At 43.3% G+C, this 15,930-nt stretch overlaps 1 protein-coding gene and 1 pseudogene across 4 annotated transcripts in view; one reads left to right on the top strand and one right to left on the bottom strand.

The window, feature by feature from the left end:
- Positions 1 to 15,409, bottom strand: part of MAN2A1 (mannosidase alpha class 2A member 1) — a 159,711-nt gene extending 144,302 nt beyond the window's left edge. For 2 of the 4 annotated variants that reach the window (XM_059693936.1, XM_059693935.1), the window contains exon 1: positions 14,757 to 15,407. In XM_059693936.1, the coding sequence (XP_059549919.1) occupies positions 14,757 to 14,891 (135 nt within the window). In that variant the 5' untranslated portion in view covers positions 14,892 to 15,407. Of the gene's footprint in view, positions 1 to 14,756 lie in introns of all 4 variants that reach the window. The other 2 variants (XM_059693933.1, XM_059693934.1) reach the window with 2 other exon arrangements.
- On the top strand, positions 4,797 to 5,133 carry LOC132233373 (small ribosomal subunit protein eS27-like; annotated as a pseudogene).
- Positions 15,410 to 15,930: the final 521 nt, after the last annotated feature.

The following is a 15,930-nucleotide window of genomic DNA, read 5'->3' on the forward strand; positions in this document are numbered from 1 at the left end:
AAGCCAGCACAGCTGCCGTGAAAGCCCTGCAGATTTCACCAGTTTTAGCCCACATTTATTGGCATTCGCTAATGCCAGCTACCTATGTTCCACCCTCCTCCCTCCCCATCATCTCTGGAGACAAGGAATCACACCAGCAGCCAGCCCAGGCCTCTGAGGCTGCAGAAATCCAAGACTCCAGGCTTTTTATTATTTTTTTAAATATATTTTATTGATTTTTTTTACAGAGAGGAAGGGAGAGGGATAGAGAGTTAGAAACATCGATGAGAGAAAAACAACGATCAGCTGCCTCCTGCACACTCCCCACTGGGGATGTGCCCGCAACCAAGGTACACGCCCTTGACCGGAATCGAACCTGGGACCCTTGAGTCCACAGGCCAACGCTCTATCCGCTGAGCCAAACTAGTCAGGGTGACTCCAGTCTTAAGTCCCACAGCTAACCCCCACTGCCATGGGGCTAGCTGTGCACTTACTTGTATACCATGAACCTGAACCCTGTCATCAGTCTCCACTTTCTATGTATGCTCAGGAAGACTATGCAGCCATGGGAGAACATTTCTATAGCTAAGGTCCCACAGTTGCTTGTGGTCCCAGATGAAGCCCTGTCTTGTCACTATCACACACCTGCAGCTAGACCCTCCAGCTGTGCACCTGCACACCCCCAGCCTAACCCGTCATTAGTATCCACTACCGTGTGCCCATGTGAGACTGAGCAATCACAGTAGTGCATATCAACAAGTGCCCCTGCAACTACCAGTGCGCCCACAGTTGGCCCCAGCCTGTCTCCCACTACTTACATGTATGTTTGCAACCAGACCCTGCCTCTACAGAGGGCCATAGCAGCTAACCCCCAGAGCTGAATGTATACACACCACCTGTTCTAGCAACCAGGGCTGTCTGGCTTTCATCCCTAGCCACTGGACCTGGAGGTGCCACTGAGGACCCTTGCAGTCACTGCAGACACTCTGCAACATTTGCCAAGGACCACACAGTTGTCAATGCTGTGGAGGCCTGTGGACTGAGTAAAAAAAAACCCACACCAACCCTGAAACCCGTACAGTAACACATCCTGCACTGGGTGCCCTGCAGGCTAGGCTAGACATAGGGTCACAGCGTGCTCCAGCATCCCTCACCCACAGGTGAAAAGCTTCCCTTACTGAAGCCAGTTCACAAAGTTTAAACCGCTGTTTGTTGTGATTTATTACAGAAATAGAAAATTAATACACCTGGCAAAGAGTTGGACCAATATAAAGCTTAGAAAGTATCCTTACACTTAAGAGTCTCTGTCAGAGGAGGCTTCCCAAGTCCCCATGCAAAGTAGAGAGCTGTAAGCCTGAGGAGCTATGGCACTGGAGCAATGGAGGCTGAGACCATGCCACTTTATATGCTGTTTCCCCAGGGGCATATTTTGTTCTAACAAGCTATAGAATAAAGGTGGCAGGAAAAAACTTTATGGTTAAAAATATTTTTCAGAGAGAGAAACACCAACATCTCCATTTTCAACAGTTTGGGGACTAATAAATAAAAAGTGTATTTAGCTGTTCTGGAGTTATGGTAGGGCAAGTGGAGTAAGAGGCTACTGAAGTTGGCCAGGTAAACACCTTGGTGTCTTGGGCCACGGTGGTGGAAGTGGAGGAATGTGAAAGCATTTGACTGGACTGATGAATTAGGAAAGGAGAGGGCAAGAAAAATGGCCTTTTTCTTGCTAAGGCAACTGGCAGGATGATAAGGTGGCATTTTAGGAAAATAAATGCTGGGGAAGGAGCAGAGTGAGAGGCAAAGGTTCTGTTCTGGAACTACTAGATAGCTCAGTGGTGTTATGAGGTAGATATGAAAGTCTGAAAATCAGGAAAATATATAAACTTGAGTGGCCACTATAAATATGAATTTAAAGCAGTGGGAATGAATGGGATTACCTAAGAGAGAGTGCACAGAGCTGCTTTTTATAATTGTAAAAGGCTCACCAGGCAATTCTCACACATCTGCAGTTAAGAACCATTGCATTAAAGCTAAATATAGGGTCTGTGATTTGGTAAAAGAGCAGATGCTTTCCACTAGGGATTTTCACCACTAGTGCAGTAGTTCTCAGTCAGACGCTATTCAACTATATACAGGAAAATCCTACTTTTCAGTTAGATCTCAAGCACTTAACAGCAAAGTATTTTGGTTTAATATAATGACAAGTAACCCCTCAAGTGACTGCTCTACCCCTTAAGATGTGTAGTGTTGATGCCAAAAAGAGTACAAACTGGGGCTGTGGCCACAGTTAGGTATCTAACTCTACTTCTGCAAGTCACAAATCAACAAGGCACAAATCACAGTTACAAATGACTTTTTAATGATATTTTCCAGACCCAGGGCTTATCATGCCTGAATCTCTTCCAAGGTATTATCTTTATACTGTGCCACTTGTTCATTCAAAGAAATAAATGCCCTCACCATGTGAGCATAAAGAATACTTAATTATATAATACCTTGCTAAAATACAAGCGCAATGCATTCTTTGCCCTGGCAAATCATATTCATAACCTCACACATGCCTAGATGTGACAGTAACAGAGGCTGCTAGATGCAGGATACAGATATATGACAAGAGTCCCTGCACTGGGGTTGTGAAGGGAAGAGCTGGGACTCGCAGCTCACCATCCCTTGCTCTGGTGGGGTACTCAGTACTCAAAGGACTGTGGCTGCACCTGGGTAAACACTCTGCAGCTGCAAGAATCACTATAGAAGATGCTCAACCCGCACCTAAAATAACAACAGGCCACTCAGGTTTTCCCCAACTTTGTAATCCCCACCCTCTCACCACCTCCAAAAGCATGGTCATGATTCCAGTTGCTGGCACTTTCTTCTTCTCAAGGACACAGCTCCATCTCCACGCTGTGAGCTTCCAGATGTATATTTAAATTAGAACCATATAAACCCTACCTGCACTAGCCTAATGCAGCATCACAGAAACCACTGCCTATTGAGGCAACATTTTAGGCACCACATTGCTATATAAATGAGATTCTCCCAAACAGGTATCTTTTTAATAACTATTATTAGAAAAAGGACCTGTAAATAAGGCAAAATGTTTGGATTATAAAATATTTTCATACAATGTAGCATTATTACTTTCAAATACATTTAATAACTGCATCAAGTAGTGCTAAGCAAATCAAGTGTTGTCTAATAGAATATTTTTTTAATTCAATACTTGTCAAATTGTTCTGTGAAACGTTATTTTCTTTATACTTTTTGCTAAAAAAAAACGTGGGTTTTTTTTAACCATACTGATTTTTCTTCTAAAATGTATTTTCACTGTATTTCTCTTCTGAGATAATATGTCAACAGTATATTTTACCTAAGACTACTCATGGAAGTTTATGAGATGTACTTTTATACCGCAACAATTCCCAGAGAACCACAGTCATACTGTCATATGTCATCTGGCCAATGATTTCTGGTCTATGTTGGTCATCTTTCTTATATTCTTTGACATATGCCTGTCTTTTTATACAAGTGTTATTATGCACTATCCATTTATACTATCTAAACTCCCATGGATGAATGGCATATATTGTGTTTTAGGACCTGTTGTTAAATAAATGCAACTGACATGTCTAAGATGGTTTTTCATACAGAAATAGTTTTGGGGAGCCTCTGAAAATAGAGTTGTATTAAGTAGATAATTAGCTTATATATAGTAATCATTTCCTCAATAAGCTCCTTCTACCCCTCTCTAAATTCTGAATTTCCTAACTAACTCTTTACAAGCACCAAGGATTATATAGTTTTACAAGTCCTTCCCTACTGACTTTTCTTTATAAAAATTCATCTGAAGCAATTGCTCCCCAAGGGTAAGGTGGGACCTGGTAAATACCACAGAAGCAACAATGCAATAGGAAGGCACTATATAATATATAAAATTACAATAATAGCAAACGTCTAAATGTCATACCATCTGCCTCAAAGAAGAGTTAAGGATATAAATTCTTGGGTTCTCAAACCTTTTTATTCTTCTTTTAAGAAATTATTGGTTAGATCTTCTCCACAAAAGTCACAAAAAATACCTTGAATCTCCAGTGTTGTCCTCATTTGGCCCTACAATTTTCACAAGTGGCCTGGGCACAAACACAGTTCTTACTTCTTCAGTTTATGGGGGGGTCAGAAACCAATCAAAGAGTAGGGACTCTTCTTCACCATAAACAAGAAGCAGTTGGATTTCTGATATTCTCAGAAATCTGACTTCAGAATAACCTTGAACTTTGAGGTCCCTACTTCGGGTATTGCCTTTTAATATTTAATTAAGTATCTATCCTTCTCCATCTCTCTCTCTCTCTCTCTCTCTCTCTCTCTCTCTCTCTCACACACACACACACACACACACACACACACACACACACACAAGAATTTTCTTAAGCCTAGAAAAAATGATTTCCTATTGAAATTATTCTTTGAAATTTTTCCTTATGATATATTTATCTTTTCTTAGGTGTGCTGATCAACGATCTGGCTTCTGACAATTTGAATACAAGCTGCTTAATTTATTAACATCTGCTACACAATAATCTTAATATAAGAAGCGGAGCTCTTGGCTATAAGAAATGTACTTGGCTCTCTGCTCTCTTCTCACAAAGCATAGTCCCAAGTGAGCTCATTCACTCTCATATACTGATGACTACCAGATCAGCATCTCTCTTCTCTGATCTCTCACTCTGGCATTCCAGCCCACTTGGCTATTTCTACTAATGTTCACATCATCAGAAATGAAACTGAAGCCTTTCTGGCGATGACGACCTCCCCACTACAATATGCCTCTCACTAAGGATTCCTCCGTCCTTCTCCAGAAGAGAAGAGGAAACACAGGAAGAAGCACCTGGTGCAGAGCCCCAATTCCTACTTCATGCATGTAATATGGCCAGGATGCTATAAAATCACCACCATCTTTAGCCATGCATAAATGGTAGTTTTGTGTGTTGGTTGCTCCACTGTTCTCTGTCAGCCACCAGGAGGAAAAGCAAGGCTTACAGAAGGATGCTCCTTCAGAAGGAAGCAGCACTAAAAGCACCTCAAATCAAGATGAGTGGGAAACCATTCCAATAAACACATTTTGGATACAAAAAAAGAAGAAGAAAAAAAGAAAAGAAACTGAACTTGGCTTCCAAACCAGCTTATCTTTCAAACTATACCCTTCTGCAAATAGTACAGTCTCCTAATACCCCAAAGGAAAAAGGTGGAAGAAATGTTTGACTCAAACCAACCCTTTATCAAATCTATTAGAAAGACTTGCTGCTTCTTTTTACACAATGTCGCCACTTACTTCCTCTTCCTCTTGACTCTAGCCAATTCAGTACTAGTATAAGGATTTACTGCCTTATGTCTATACTAGAGGCCTGATGCATGAAGATTTGTGCAAGAATAGGCCTTCCTTCCCCTGGGTGCTGGCACCACCTTCACTCCAGCCCAGAGCCGCCTTTCCACATTCGCTCCAGCCCAGAGCTGCCTTTCTGCCTTCGCTCCAGCCCAGAGTCACCTTGCTGCCTTTCCACCTACCGCCTTCGCGCGCTGCCCAGAGGCCCGGACCAGGTAGGGTGGGGCGGAACACCTGCGCCCCGACCCGGCTGCCACCATCTTTGTCACGTCAATTTGCATATTTCCTCCTTATTGGCTGTGGGCGCCATCATCTTTGTCGAGAAGTGACAGTCAATTTGCATATTCTGTCTTTATTAGATAGGATAACCTCAACAGATTCTCAGCTCCTTACTGCTTCCGAGTCTTCCTACACACTGCTACCAGAATAATCTAGATTGAATATACTCTTAGCTGTCTTCTGGGTCTAAAATTTTCTATGAAATTAATTTTCCAGTCCTGCTTTTCTCAAGCAGCTTTCTGGTATACTGAGTAACTTCAAATGGTTTACTTCTGTCTAACTCATAACTCTTCAGAGTGGTTCTCAGGGTAATTCACAATCAGATCCCAAACTACCTACCCTGTTTTCCCAACTACTCTTAACATGCAACAAAGATTCCAAGTCAATCTCCTCACTTCTTGTGATTCCAGGTTCCTTCATGACTCCAAGCCTTTGAAAGCATTGTATTCATATTCAAGAACGTTATTTCTCCCTTCAAAGCCTTACCCAATCAGAAAAGCCTAGCTTTTTTCCCAAGTCCTTTGGTCAGCTTGGCCTGGGCCATAACCATAACTTTGTTGCTTCTAAATTCCCTTTAAAACCTTTGCCCTTTTATCAAGAGTATGAATTCATCCCTGGCTAGTGTTTCTCAGTGGTTGGAGCATCCCCTTGTGCACCAAAGGGCAGTGGGTTCAATTCCCCGTCAAGGGCATGTACCTGGGTTGTAGGTTCAATCCCTGATCTGGGGCCAGGGATCGTGCAGGAGGCAACCAATTAACATGTCTCTCTCATTTCGATTCTCTCTCCTCCTCCTTCACTTCCTTCTATTCTCTCTAAAAACCAACTAAAAAATATCCTTAGGTGAGGATTAACAAAACAAAATAAGTGGGGGGATATGAATTAAGATCACAGAGTCTTATTTCATTTTTTGCTCCTGTATAACCAGAACCTACAACAGTGCCTAATACATAATAGGTAAATCTCTGTTCATAAATATTTGTTCATTGGTAATAACTGACATTTACTGAATGCCAGGCACTGTTTTAACTTCTTTAACTCTTACTGAACCATTAAATGACACTTAACTGTCTCTTATTGTTTCACAATGGCAGTTATATCTCCTCAAATAGCCAAGAAGCCTTTTCAAAGCAAGTAATGTATCTAATATGTCTATTGTAATCTCCATAGTGCTGAATACATAGGAAGTTTTCAAATATATGTGGGGTATAGTACAAGATAAGGGCCACTGAATTATAGTGTCTTAGGTATGCTATGACTGGTTCTGAAATCTGGGGCAAATTTCTGAATTTTACATGTCTCAATGTCCTTATCTGAAAAACCAAAGACTAAATTACCAGATCTGGAAGCACTCTCCCTACTCTAAAATTCTATGTCTGATTTTTTTCATATTACCACTTTTCTGGGGTTCTGGTGAATATTAAAAAGAATACCTCATTGGGTTCTAAAAATGCAAAATTTTTTGTGTAGAAAATAATTCTGAGAATGATTCATACTCTCAGGCTTCCATCCTCTAATGTTCCACAGGATTTTTTTTAAAAAATCTACCACAAAGGCAAGGCCCCAAAATTCCACATTTCTCTACATCTTTGGTATGAAGGAACAGAGGGGAACTGCTCAAAGGACATCTTCTGCCCCAAAGTACAGCCTCACCCTGAAGGAGAAGAGCTTCCCACCACAAAACTAAACACTAGCTGTGCTAGAGGAAAGGTGTTTAAAAGGAAAAAAAAAAATCAGCAAATTCCCTGGCTCTCCAGTCTCCTGATTCAGAACAATGAGCTCACTGGTGGAATTGGAACACATTTTGGGGCCTGCTCTGCCTTGAAAAAAGCACTTAATTTCTCTGAACCTCTTAAGGCACCGACCTGAAAAGGAAGCCAGTGGGGAAACCATTTACATGTGAAAAATAAATACATTTAAAAATGGGAAAATATACTTAGAAGTTGTAACACCATTCAATGAGAAGAATTACCCCCACTTTGTTCATACTAACTCTACAGCAAATTAATGATGACAGCAAAATCTCTGAGGACAAAAAAGGGATGGTGGCCTCTGCCACAAGGAATGAAGAAAGTCACACATTATCTTTAAGAAGCATAAAGGAAGATTAAAATGAGCAGAAATTAATTACTCTTTGGTAAGTAGGATAGCAGTCCAGTGCCCTTTCAGACATCCTTGCAGTTCTCTGCCTCCATGCTGAGCAGCCCTCAGGGTTCCAGAGAAGACTGCAAATTCTGGCCCAGATCTTTGGTTTATGAGGAAGATACCTAGACACTGGCTCTCCCTCTATAGATTACTAATAATCCCAGTAGTCAGATTAGGTTCACAATTCAGTCTATCTGTAAATTATTATAAATCCAAATATTATAAAGTTAGGGTTTTCAATCTTGAGACTTGATTAATCTTGTATAGTTCATGCCCTAGAACCCTGTGTCCCAAAGCAGTCCTGCAGTGAGAAACCTTCAGGTGATAGGAAGAAAACAAATTAAACATGTCAAACACGTCTGTAATCCAGCATGAAAGTTCTCTGTGGATACCTAGAAATCTATGAACATGTAGATAACACTAGTTTCAAACCACACTCCCAAAAAACAAACTAAATTTGATGAATGCTTATATAACGACCAGTTTACTAGTATGAGACTTTTGTTTTTAATTAACCCATCTCTACTTCAAGGTCAAACCACACTACAAGTCTCCAATGTTAATAACAGAGAAATACAGTTTAAACCAATAATTAGAGAATTATTTTCTGTAAAGGGCCATTTTAAAAATATTTTTGCCTTTGTGGGCCACCTGCCCTTATAGCACAATTCATAGAAAAATGAGTTGTGGATATGACATGAAATGTTTAACCATTTAAAAACATAAAAAGCATCCTTACCGTGTGGCCCTACAAAGGTGGCAGTCTAGATTTGGCAGCTGACTTAGGCAGAGTTTAAGACCAGAGGCCTTGGAGACAAAAGGGAAGGAAGGGAAATATTTGCCAAGAACTTTGTTCTTTTCCTAACCCTACCTTCATCCCCCTTTCTTTAAAGAAGGCTATTTAGAACAAAATGAAATGAATAGAGGAAGTCTCCACACACTTTATTTTCCACTTTCCCTGCTTTTTCTCATCTCAAGAAAGGATACAAAATGCAGTAACCAGAATCATTAGAATTAACATAAAACAATGATACACTGAAGAAAGGAAATAATTTGCTAAGAAAATTTTAGATATCTCCAATTATTTTTACATATGACTTTTATACTACCTTGTTACTAATCAATATATCTTATCTTCCTGTGCTAAAAAGTAGAGGGAATACAACCTGGACTACTGCCAATCTCCAATTCAGCTTGCAGAAAGTGAAAGATGATCTAACTACCATCACCTTTTCTCCATAATGCTTTTCTCAGAATAAATATATCCAATTTTTTAAAAATTAAATTTCATTATAATAATCTTCCATTTTTTCCTTAACTTGTATATGAACATAATCTACCCTCATATTTCCTGTAACATATTGCAATTAGATCCTAAATATGTAAGTGAATTTTAGGCATCCAGACAAAGGATACATATCAATCATCCAAAAATGCTAGATATCTTTTTGAGTATTAAAATTAAGCCTTTTGATCACTCCTTCCTAAAACACAAAATGCTAACGAAGAGCAGTGTATAAAGAATAGGCTTTTGGATAGACTGCAGCCAAACTGGTTTTCAATAAGGTTGATTTTTGCTCCATAGGACATTCAACAACGTCTGGGGACATTTTGGGTTGCTACACCTGAGGGAAAGGAGGGAAAAAGGTGTTTCTGGCATATTCTGAGTAGAGACAAAGATGCTGCTACAACACACAAGACAGCCCCCACACCAAAATGTTACAATAGCAATGATGATGTAAGGCAGACAAAGATAGAATTTGTACAATTTTAAGCTGAAGTGCTTCAAGGTTGATATTTTCTTTAGAAAACAGCATGTTAAAGTTAAAAATTTAACGTAAAATATTTACTGGGTTGGTGTGGCTCAGTGGTTGAGTGTAAGCCCATGCACTGAAGGATCACAGGTTTGATTCCAGGTCAAGAGCTCTTACCTGGGTTGCAGGTTTGCTCCCTATCCCAGTTGGGGCAGGTGCAGGAGGCAACCAATCAATATGTCTCGCTCAAACGGGTAGTATTTCTATCTATCTCCACCTCCTTCCCTCCTTCCTCCTCCTCCTCCTCCTCCTCCTCTTCCTTCTCTCTCTCTCTCTCTCTCTCTCTCTCTCTCTCTCTCTCTCTCTAAAAGACAATGGAAAAAATATTCTCAGGTGAGGAGTAACAAAATTAAAAACAAACAAACTATTTAATGGATAACTACTATATGCTCATCGGCATAAAAGTACTAACAACATTAAAGCGTCTCACAGAAAAAAACTATGTTATGATCTCAAGAAACTGAGTGTATTTAAAGCAAAGGATTTACTTCCTCCTATCATAAGGCAAATTTAGCAATACTCAAACTAGGTTTCATATACTAGGTTTGAACTCTATTTCAATACAATTAACCCTCGCACTTATTTGATCCTAAGCATGATTTCAACCTTAAAATTAGCAGCATGGCTTGAAATCTGCTACTGAAAGAGAAACCCCTTTTAGCTAAAATAGTCTGCTTCCTCTTGACAACTATGAAAAAAAAAGCAAAATTCACTCTTTCAGAGTTCCTCCTCCCCTCTTTAGTTCTTTATGTACTGGAAAAGCAGATGCTATGCTACTATGAACTTGACCACCAAGACAGACGGGGTCAGAATGCAATGACTTTATGATCCAGCAACCAGAGATCATGTCTCAGCTGCTGAATATCCTTCCGTTTTCTTAAAGCTATCTATGGAAGGGAGGGAACAACAAACAAAAACAGACTGTTGGACTAAAAAAAAAAAAAAAAGCTAATAATTAAGCAGGGGATCAGAAGCAGCTACTGAACTACTCCTTCTAGGAAAATCTCAATACTTATGCCATCTGTCAAAAAAGGCCAAAGTTTTAACAGCCATCACAAAAAGCAATAGCTGACTCAAAGTGAAAACAACAAATAAAATTGGTAATTTTAGTCAATGCTTTTTCCACAACTCAGAAATCCCTTAATGAGTAACAGAAAATCTCCTGCAAAACAGGATTGCAACATCCCCAAATAAACGGACTTGTTTAGGCCCTGACAGCAGTGCTGATCTGGGAACAGCACATTCAATTCAATTTAAAAATAATAAACTGAAACCTTCAGACCAGATGCAGTCACGAGTGTTTGTCCCAGGGGTGTATAGGAAGTAAGTTGAGTGTTAGTGAAACGTGCTGGGCAGGAGGAGTCCTGTAGGATTGTTGGATGCGGGGCGGGTAGAGGAGACCAGCCTCACCAGAGGCTTTCAAGTTCTTGCATTCCTCCTAAAAGCCTGGTTGCCACCGCTGTCGAAGTTCCACCCCTCCCCCAAAGTCACAGATCTCAAACATTGTACCCCCCAAAATGAAACAAGCTCCCACATACACCCCTGCCCAAACACCAGCAACAAGTGCTACAGTTTAGATAGAGTGCACTGGAGTGTGAAGAAGCAGGGAAGATCATGTTTTTCTACCTATCATTAAAGATTCACAAATTTCTTAAAGCGAGATAAAACAACTGGAGAGTGGAGGTCAAATTTTATTAAACATCATCTATGTTGGACTCTTTAAAAAGTACTAGAAATGTAAAGCGTTTAAGCTTATTTTTATATGTGTATTACACTTTTACACTAAAAGTTAAAAAACCAAAAGGCACAATAGTCCCCACTTTCCAGTTTCTTTCAATGGAATACTTATGTAAAGACAGTCTCACTTTATCTGGGTACAATAATGAAGTTTGAAACTTCATTTTCATATTTCTCATCAGTCCCAAAAGTTACTATTAATCCTTATGGTCCTATGCTATATTCGTTATTTAAAGATTGATCATTTGTTATACAAAACCTGGCTCATTAATTTAACTCTCCAGGCCCAAACAAAAGACATCATATTATACACACAGTTGATCCTATGTAACTTGAGAAATATGCTTGTAAGAAGTAATAAAGCATTTCAGAAAGACCTTGACAATGTTTCTCCTTTCTAGCTGCTGGAATTCTTACATTACCTCAAAACATCATCTTTAGGGCATTAGGCCCTTGCCAGCCTTTCATTCAGAGTTGAATTTTCATTAATTTTTCTAGCTGAGATATATTAACCCTGAAATATGTACATATGCTAAAACAGACAAGGCCACCTGTTGCCTCCAGGCCTCAAAGAAATTCCTCCCAGGAGCACAGGGGGAAAGCCTTCCAAAGACTATCTTAGAAGCAGGCAGCTGCTCTAGGGTGGGAGAAACTGAAGCACCCTGAATTGGGCCCACTTTTACCCCAGAGTCTGGCCAAGTGGTGGGAAACACAGAGTTGTGGGAGGAAGGAAGGAGTGGAAGCCAGAATAACAGCAAAATAGACTGCTCTTAATCTAGGATGGTTTTAAAACATATCTTATAAAATGGACTATATATCTTCCTGAAGGTTCCATATTAACTGAAAGAAACTAAAATGGACAAATCAGAGGAGTTCAATCCCTTCCTAGATAAATCACTCCGCTTGCCTCAATGACATATAGTGCCTGCCTACCTTGGCTCTAATATAACTAAGGAATTCTGTAGCCAACCACAACAAAGTACTACAATACACTGCAATCTAAGTTTTGCTGTTTGGTGTTCTCATCAAATTAAGGTTACCTGATAGTAGTAAAAAAATAAATAATCAAGTCAAATGTTGGATGCTGGGCTACACAATGAATGATTTTCATTACAATGTTTAGCTCTGAAGAGAGCTAGAAGACACTCTGGGGGAGGTATAAATCTTAAGTATTACGTGTTCAGTAAAAGGAGCATATTAATTAGGGTTTCATAATAAAAATTACATTTTAAAAATAACAGTCATAAGCTAAGGAGCAACATGTTCTCTGGCTTCCCCATCAGGTCTTTCTACAAGTAGGCTGGGGCCTAACAGTAGATAAAGGATTACTAAGAGACAGTACAGCCAGCAGCTGACAGCATAGACCCCAAAGGCCGCCTATTCAAATCTCAGCTTTTAGCTGTGTGACTTTGGACAAGTTCATCTCCCTGTGCCTCAGTTTCCTTACCTACTGGGTGATGGTAAGGAAATAGAGTTTATCATGGAAGACTGATATCAGACACACAAGTTAGGCTTACATCAAGTTTATCCTGTCCATCTGCTTGGGGATTTAGTGGCTCTCCGAAACTAAATCAGCAGAGAAATCCAGTACTGAAAATCTGAGAAGCATACCCTGAAATACAAAAAACTCCACCTATCAAACCCTCTCCTCTTGCACACAAAACAGAAAACACACAGGGCCTTCTCTTCTAGCAGCCATTGCCACTTGCCATGAAATGCTTTACACTCTAAGCAGAAATTCAGCCCCTTGACAAGGACTAGGGCTGTGTATTAAAATATTGGATTAACTTTGCCTGAGATGTCCCAGTAACTGAATGAGTCATTCACTTCTTCAGTAACAGTAAAATGTCAAGGTTGTCAACTGCAGCCCCAGATGTTTGCAAAAATCATTTCCAAGTGATCACCAAACCAAACCCAAATACCTAATTCAAGATAACACTTTAAGTTAAATATATCAGTTTTTATAATTTTTTCCTGTAATGAAAAAAATTTTTTAAATAGGGTTACTGGGGGTGGGGGGGGGAGGAATTACAGTAAAATGAGCCCCCAAATTATTAAACAGAATATTAGACAAGGCCCAGAATTCCTCCTTTTGCTCTTGCTTCACAGGGTGTATCCTTTTTAAAACTTTTTTCCAATCTTAACAAGCACTAAACAAACTCTAAACTCAAGATTTAAAGATACCCCATGTATATATATCTCACCATATTTTTCCCTATCAGACTACTGTACTTAGAAGAAACAGAAGCTTTAAAATTTTTTGATACATCTGTTTATAACAAGATTTTCACTACCTCACACCTGCAAAATACTTCGCGTGTTCTAAACCGATGGTAGCATCCACCTGGAGGTCTTTTTCACTTCTATAATAATTCAGGTAAAGTCAGTAGTTTAATTTGAAATAAAGTCAAGCCTTTTGCCCTAACGTATCACAAGAACAAATGACAAGGATACGTATTCTTTGGTCCTTTAAAGTGTTACACACACACACACACTAACACGTCAACTTGCTCTTCCACGTTTCTCTATCCCTTAGTCAAGTGGTTGTCGGATCCGTTTGTGAGGGTTTTGAGTTTCTCGGGTTCATTCATTACAGGGGATACTACACAATATTCAGTTCAACTAAAACTTCCTTGGCGTCCTGGTCAGTGGCAAATAACTAGAAACGAAATACACGCGGCACGGCATCCTCCTCCGTTTGCTTATTCTTAGCAACTTTAAATAAAAGACTGAAGAGGGGTCCTTTCCCCCACTCCTTTGACAACTGGACCACCAGGCACAGGGCTGAGCGCCCCTCAGCTTCCGGCTGGGGTATAACACGCGCTTCCCCGCTAGGCTCCCACGTCTGCTTCGAACCAACCCGATGTCATAGCTGAAGAATGACGACACTAAAACCAACCCTGCCGATTCACCTCGACGAGGACTGCAACACCCACTAAACTTTTGTCTATTTCTAAAGCGTGGGTGGGGTCCAAACACCTCGCCGCCGGGGTCTGCGGGATCCACTTCCGCGACTGGATGCGCGCTCGGGGCCTGTGCAGCTTCACCACGCGCTGGCCGAGGGGCTGCCCCGGGGCGGTCAGACGGCGCTGCGCCAGCCAGGGAGCGCCCCACGCCGCGCCCGCGCTCCGGCCGGCAGGTGCCCGAGGCCGGCCGGCCTCAGGGGCCAGAGCGCGAGTGCAGGAGCCGGGCCACTGTCCCCGGTCCCGCCGGCGCACGCCGCCCGGCACTTTGTTAACTCGGCGCGGCCGGGGAGGAGCAGGCTCTCCGCCATCCCCACGCGGCAAAGACGGGCTGGAGGAGTCTTCCTCCATCCAGTCCGGGCTCGCCCAGCCCGGGCGGGGGGCCTCCGCGGGAGGGAGAGGGCCTGGAGCAGCGGGTAACTACGCCCCCCCCACCCCCTCGAACTCAGCACCCCCGGGGCTTACCTGGGGGAAGGAGCCCTCGCGGCGCTGGCCCTTGGGGTAGTCTAAGTGACCCCGATCCAGCATCAGGTAGAGCGAGAATATCACCACGCAGAAGATCGCGCTGCCGAACACGGTGAACTGGCGGCTTAACTTCATTTTCCCCGGGAGACTCGGGGCCAGGGCACTGTCTTCACCCAAAGGAGCCGGGCGGTGGACGCTCTAGGAAGCGGCCGCCGGAGATGCCCCCACTTCCGAGCTCGGGCTCTCCTCGCTTTCTATTGCGGATGCGGGTCCCGACCACGCTCCGCACCTTCTCGCGGGCGCCGCCACGCGCCCTCGGCCTTTGCCCCGGCCCACCGCCCTCCCTGGGCGTCGCTCCCCACGCGGGCCCCGCCTCCAGTCCGTAAAAAGGGCCCGGAAAACTTAATCTCGAACTCGGTGCCGGCACCCGGCAGGCCGAGCGGGGCAGGCGGTGGAGAGGTCGCCGCTCGGACTTCCTGCCTCCGCCGCCCGACCGAGTCCGCAGGAAAAGTTTTCTCCGCAAAGGGCAGGGGTGTCCTCCTCGCCCAGAAGGAGTGGGTTGGGCGGCTCCGGGGCCGACTGCGCGGAGCTGGGTCCCAGGAGCCGAGGGGTGAAGGTTCGGGTCGGGAGGAGCCTAGCCCCACAACTTAGCACCAGGACAGCCGGCCCCGCCTCCGCGGCACCGCCCCCGCCGCCCTCAACTAAGCCCCTTCCTGCTGCAGCGGCCGCCGCAGCTGAGGTCGGGTCGGGAAGCAAGCGGGGTGCGAGGACGCGGGGATCGGGCAGGAATTGCCCCCCAACGGGCCCCCACCTGCCTGCCTATCCCGCCCCCCGTCGCCCCTTCCTCTCCGCTCCCCAAGTAGGGCTGCGATGAGAGGGCGTAGGGGGCGGGCGGCGGTGGCGCGCGGAGGAGGAAAAGGAGAGCAAGGAGAGGACTATCCCCGGAGAGAAGCCTGCTCCAGCTGCAGCCGCAAGTCCCCTCCTTCCTTCCCGCTCCGCAAACGTGGAGATGGCGGCGGCAGCTGCGAAAGGAAGCGCTGGTTTTCCAGCGCCCCTCGGCGTCCCTAACCGCCCGCCACTAGCAGGAGGAGACGGCGGCGGCGGCGCGGCTGCCGCTGGGTCAATAGGCGCCCGCTGCCCGAGAGCAGGAGCAGACGGCCGGCCCCGCCCCTAA

This window comes from Myotis daubentonii, chromosome 4 (genome assembly GCF_963259705.1).
Source record: "Myotis daubentonii chromosome 4, mMyoDau2.1, whole genome shotgun sequence".
NCBI lineage: Eukaryota > Metazoa > Chordata > Mammalia > Chiroptera > Vespertilionidae > Myotis > Myotis daubentonii.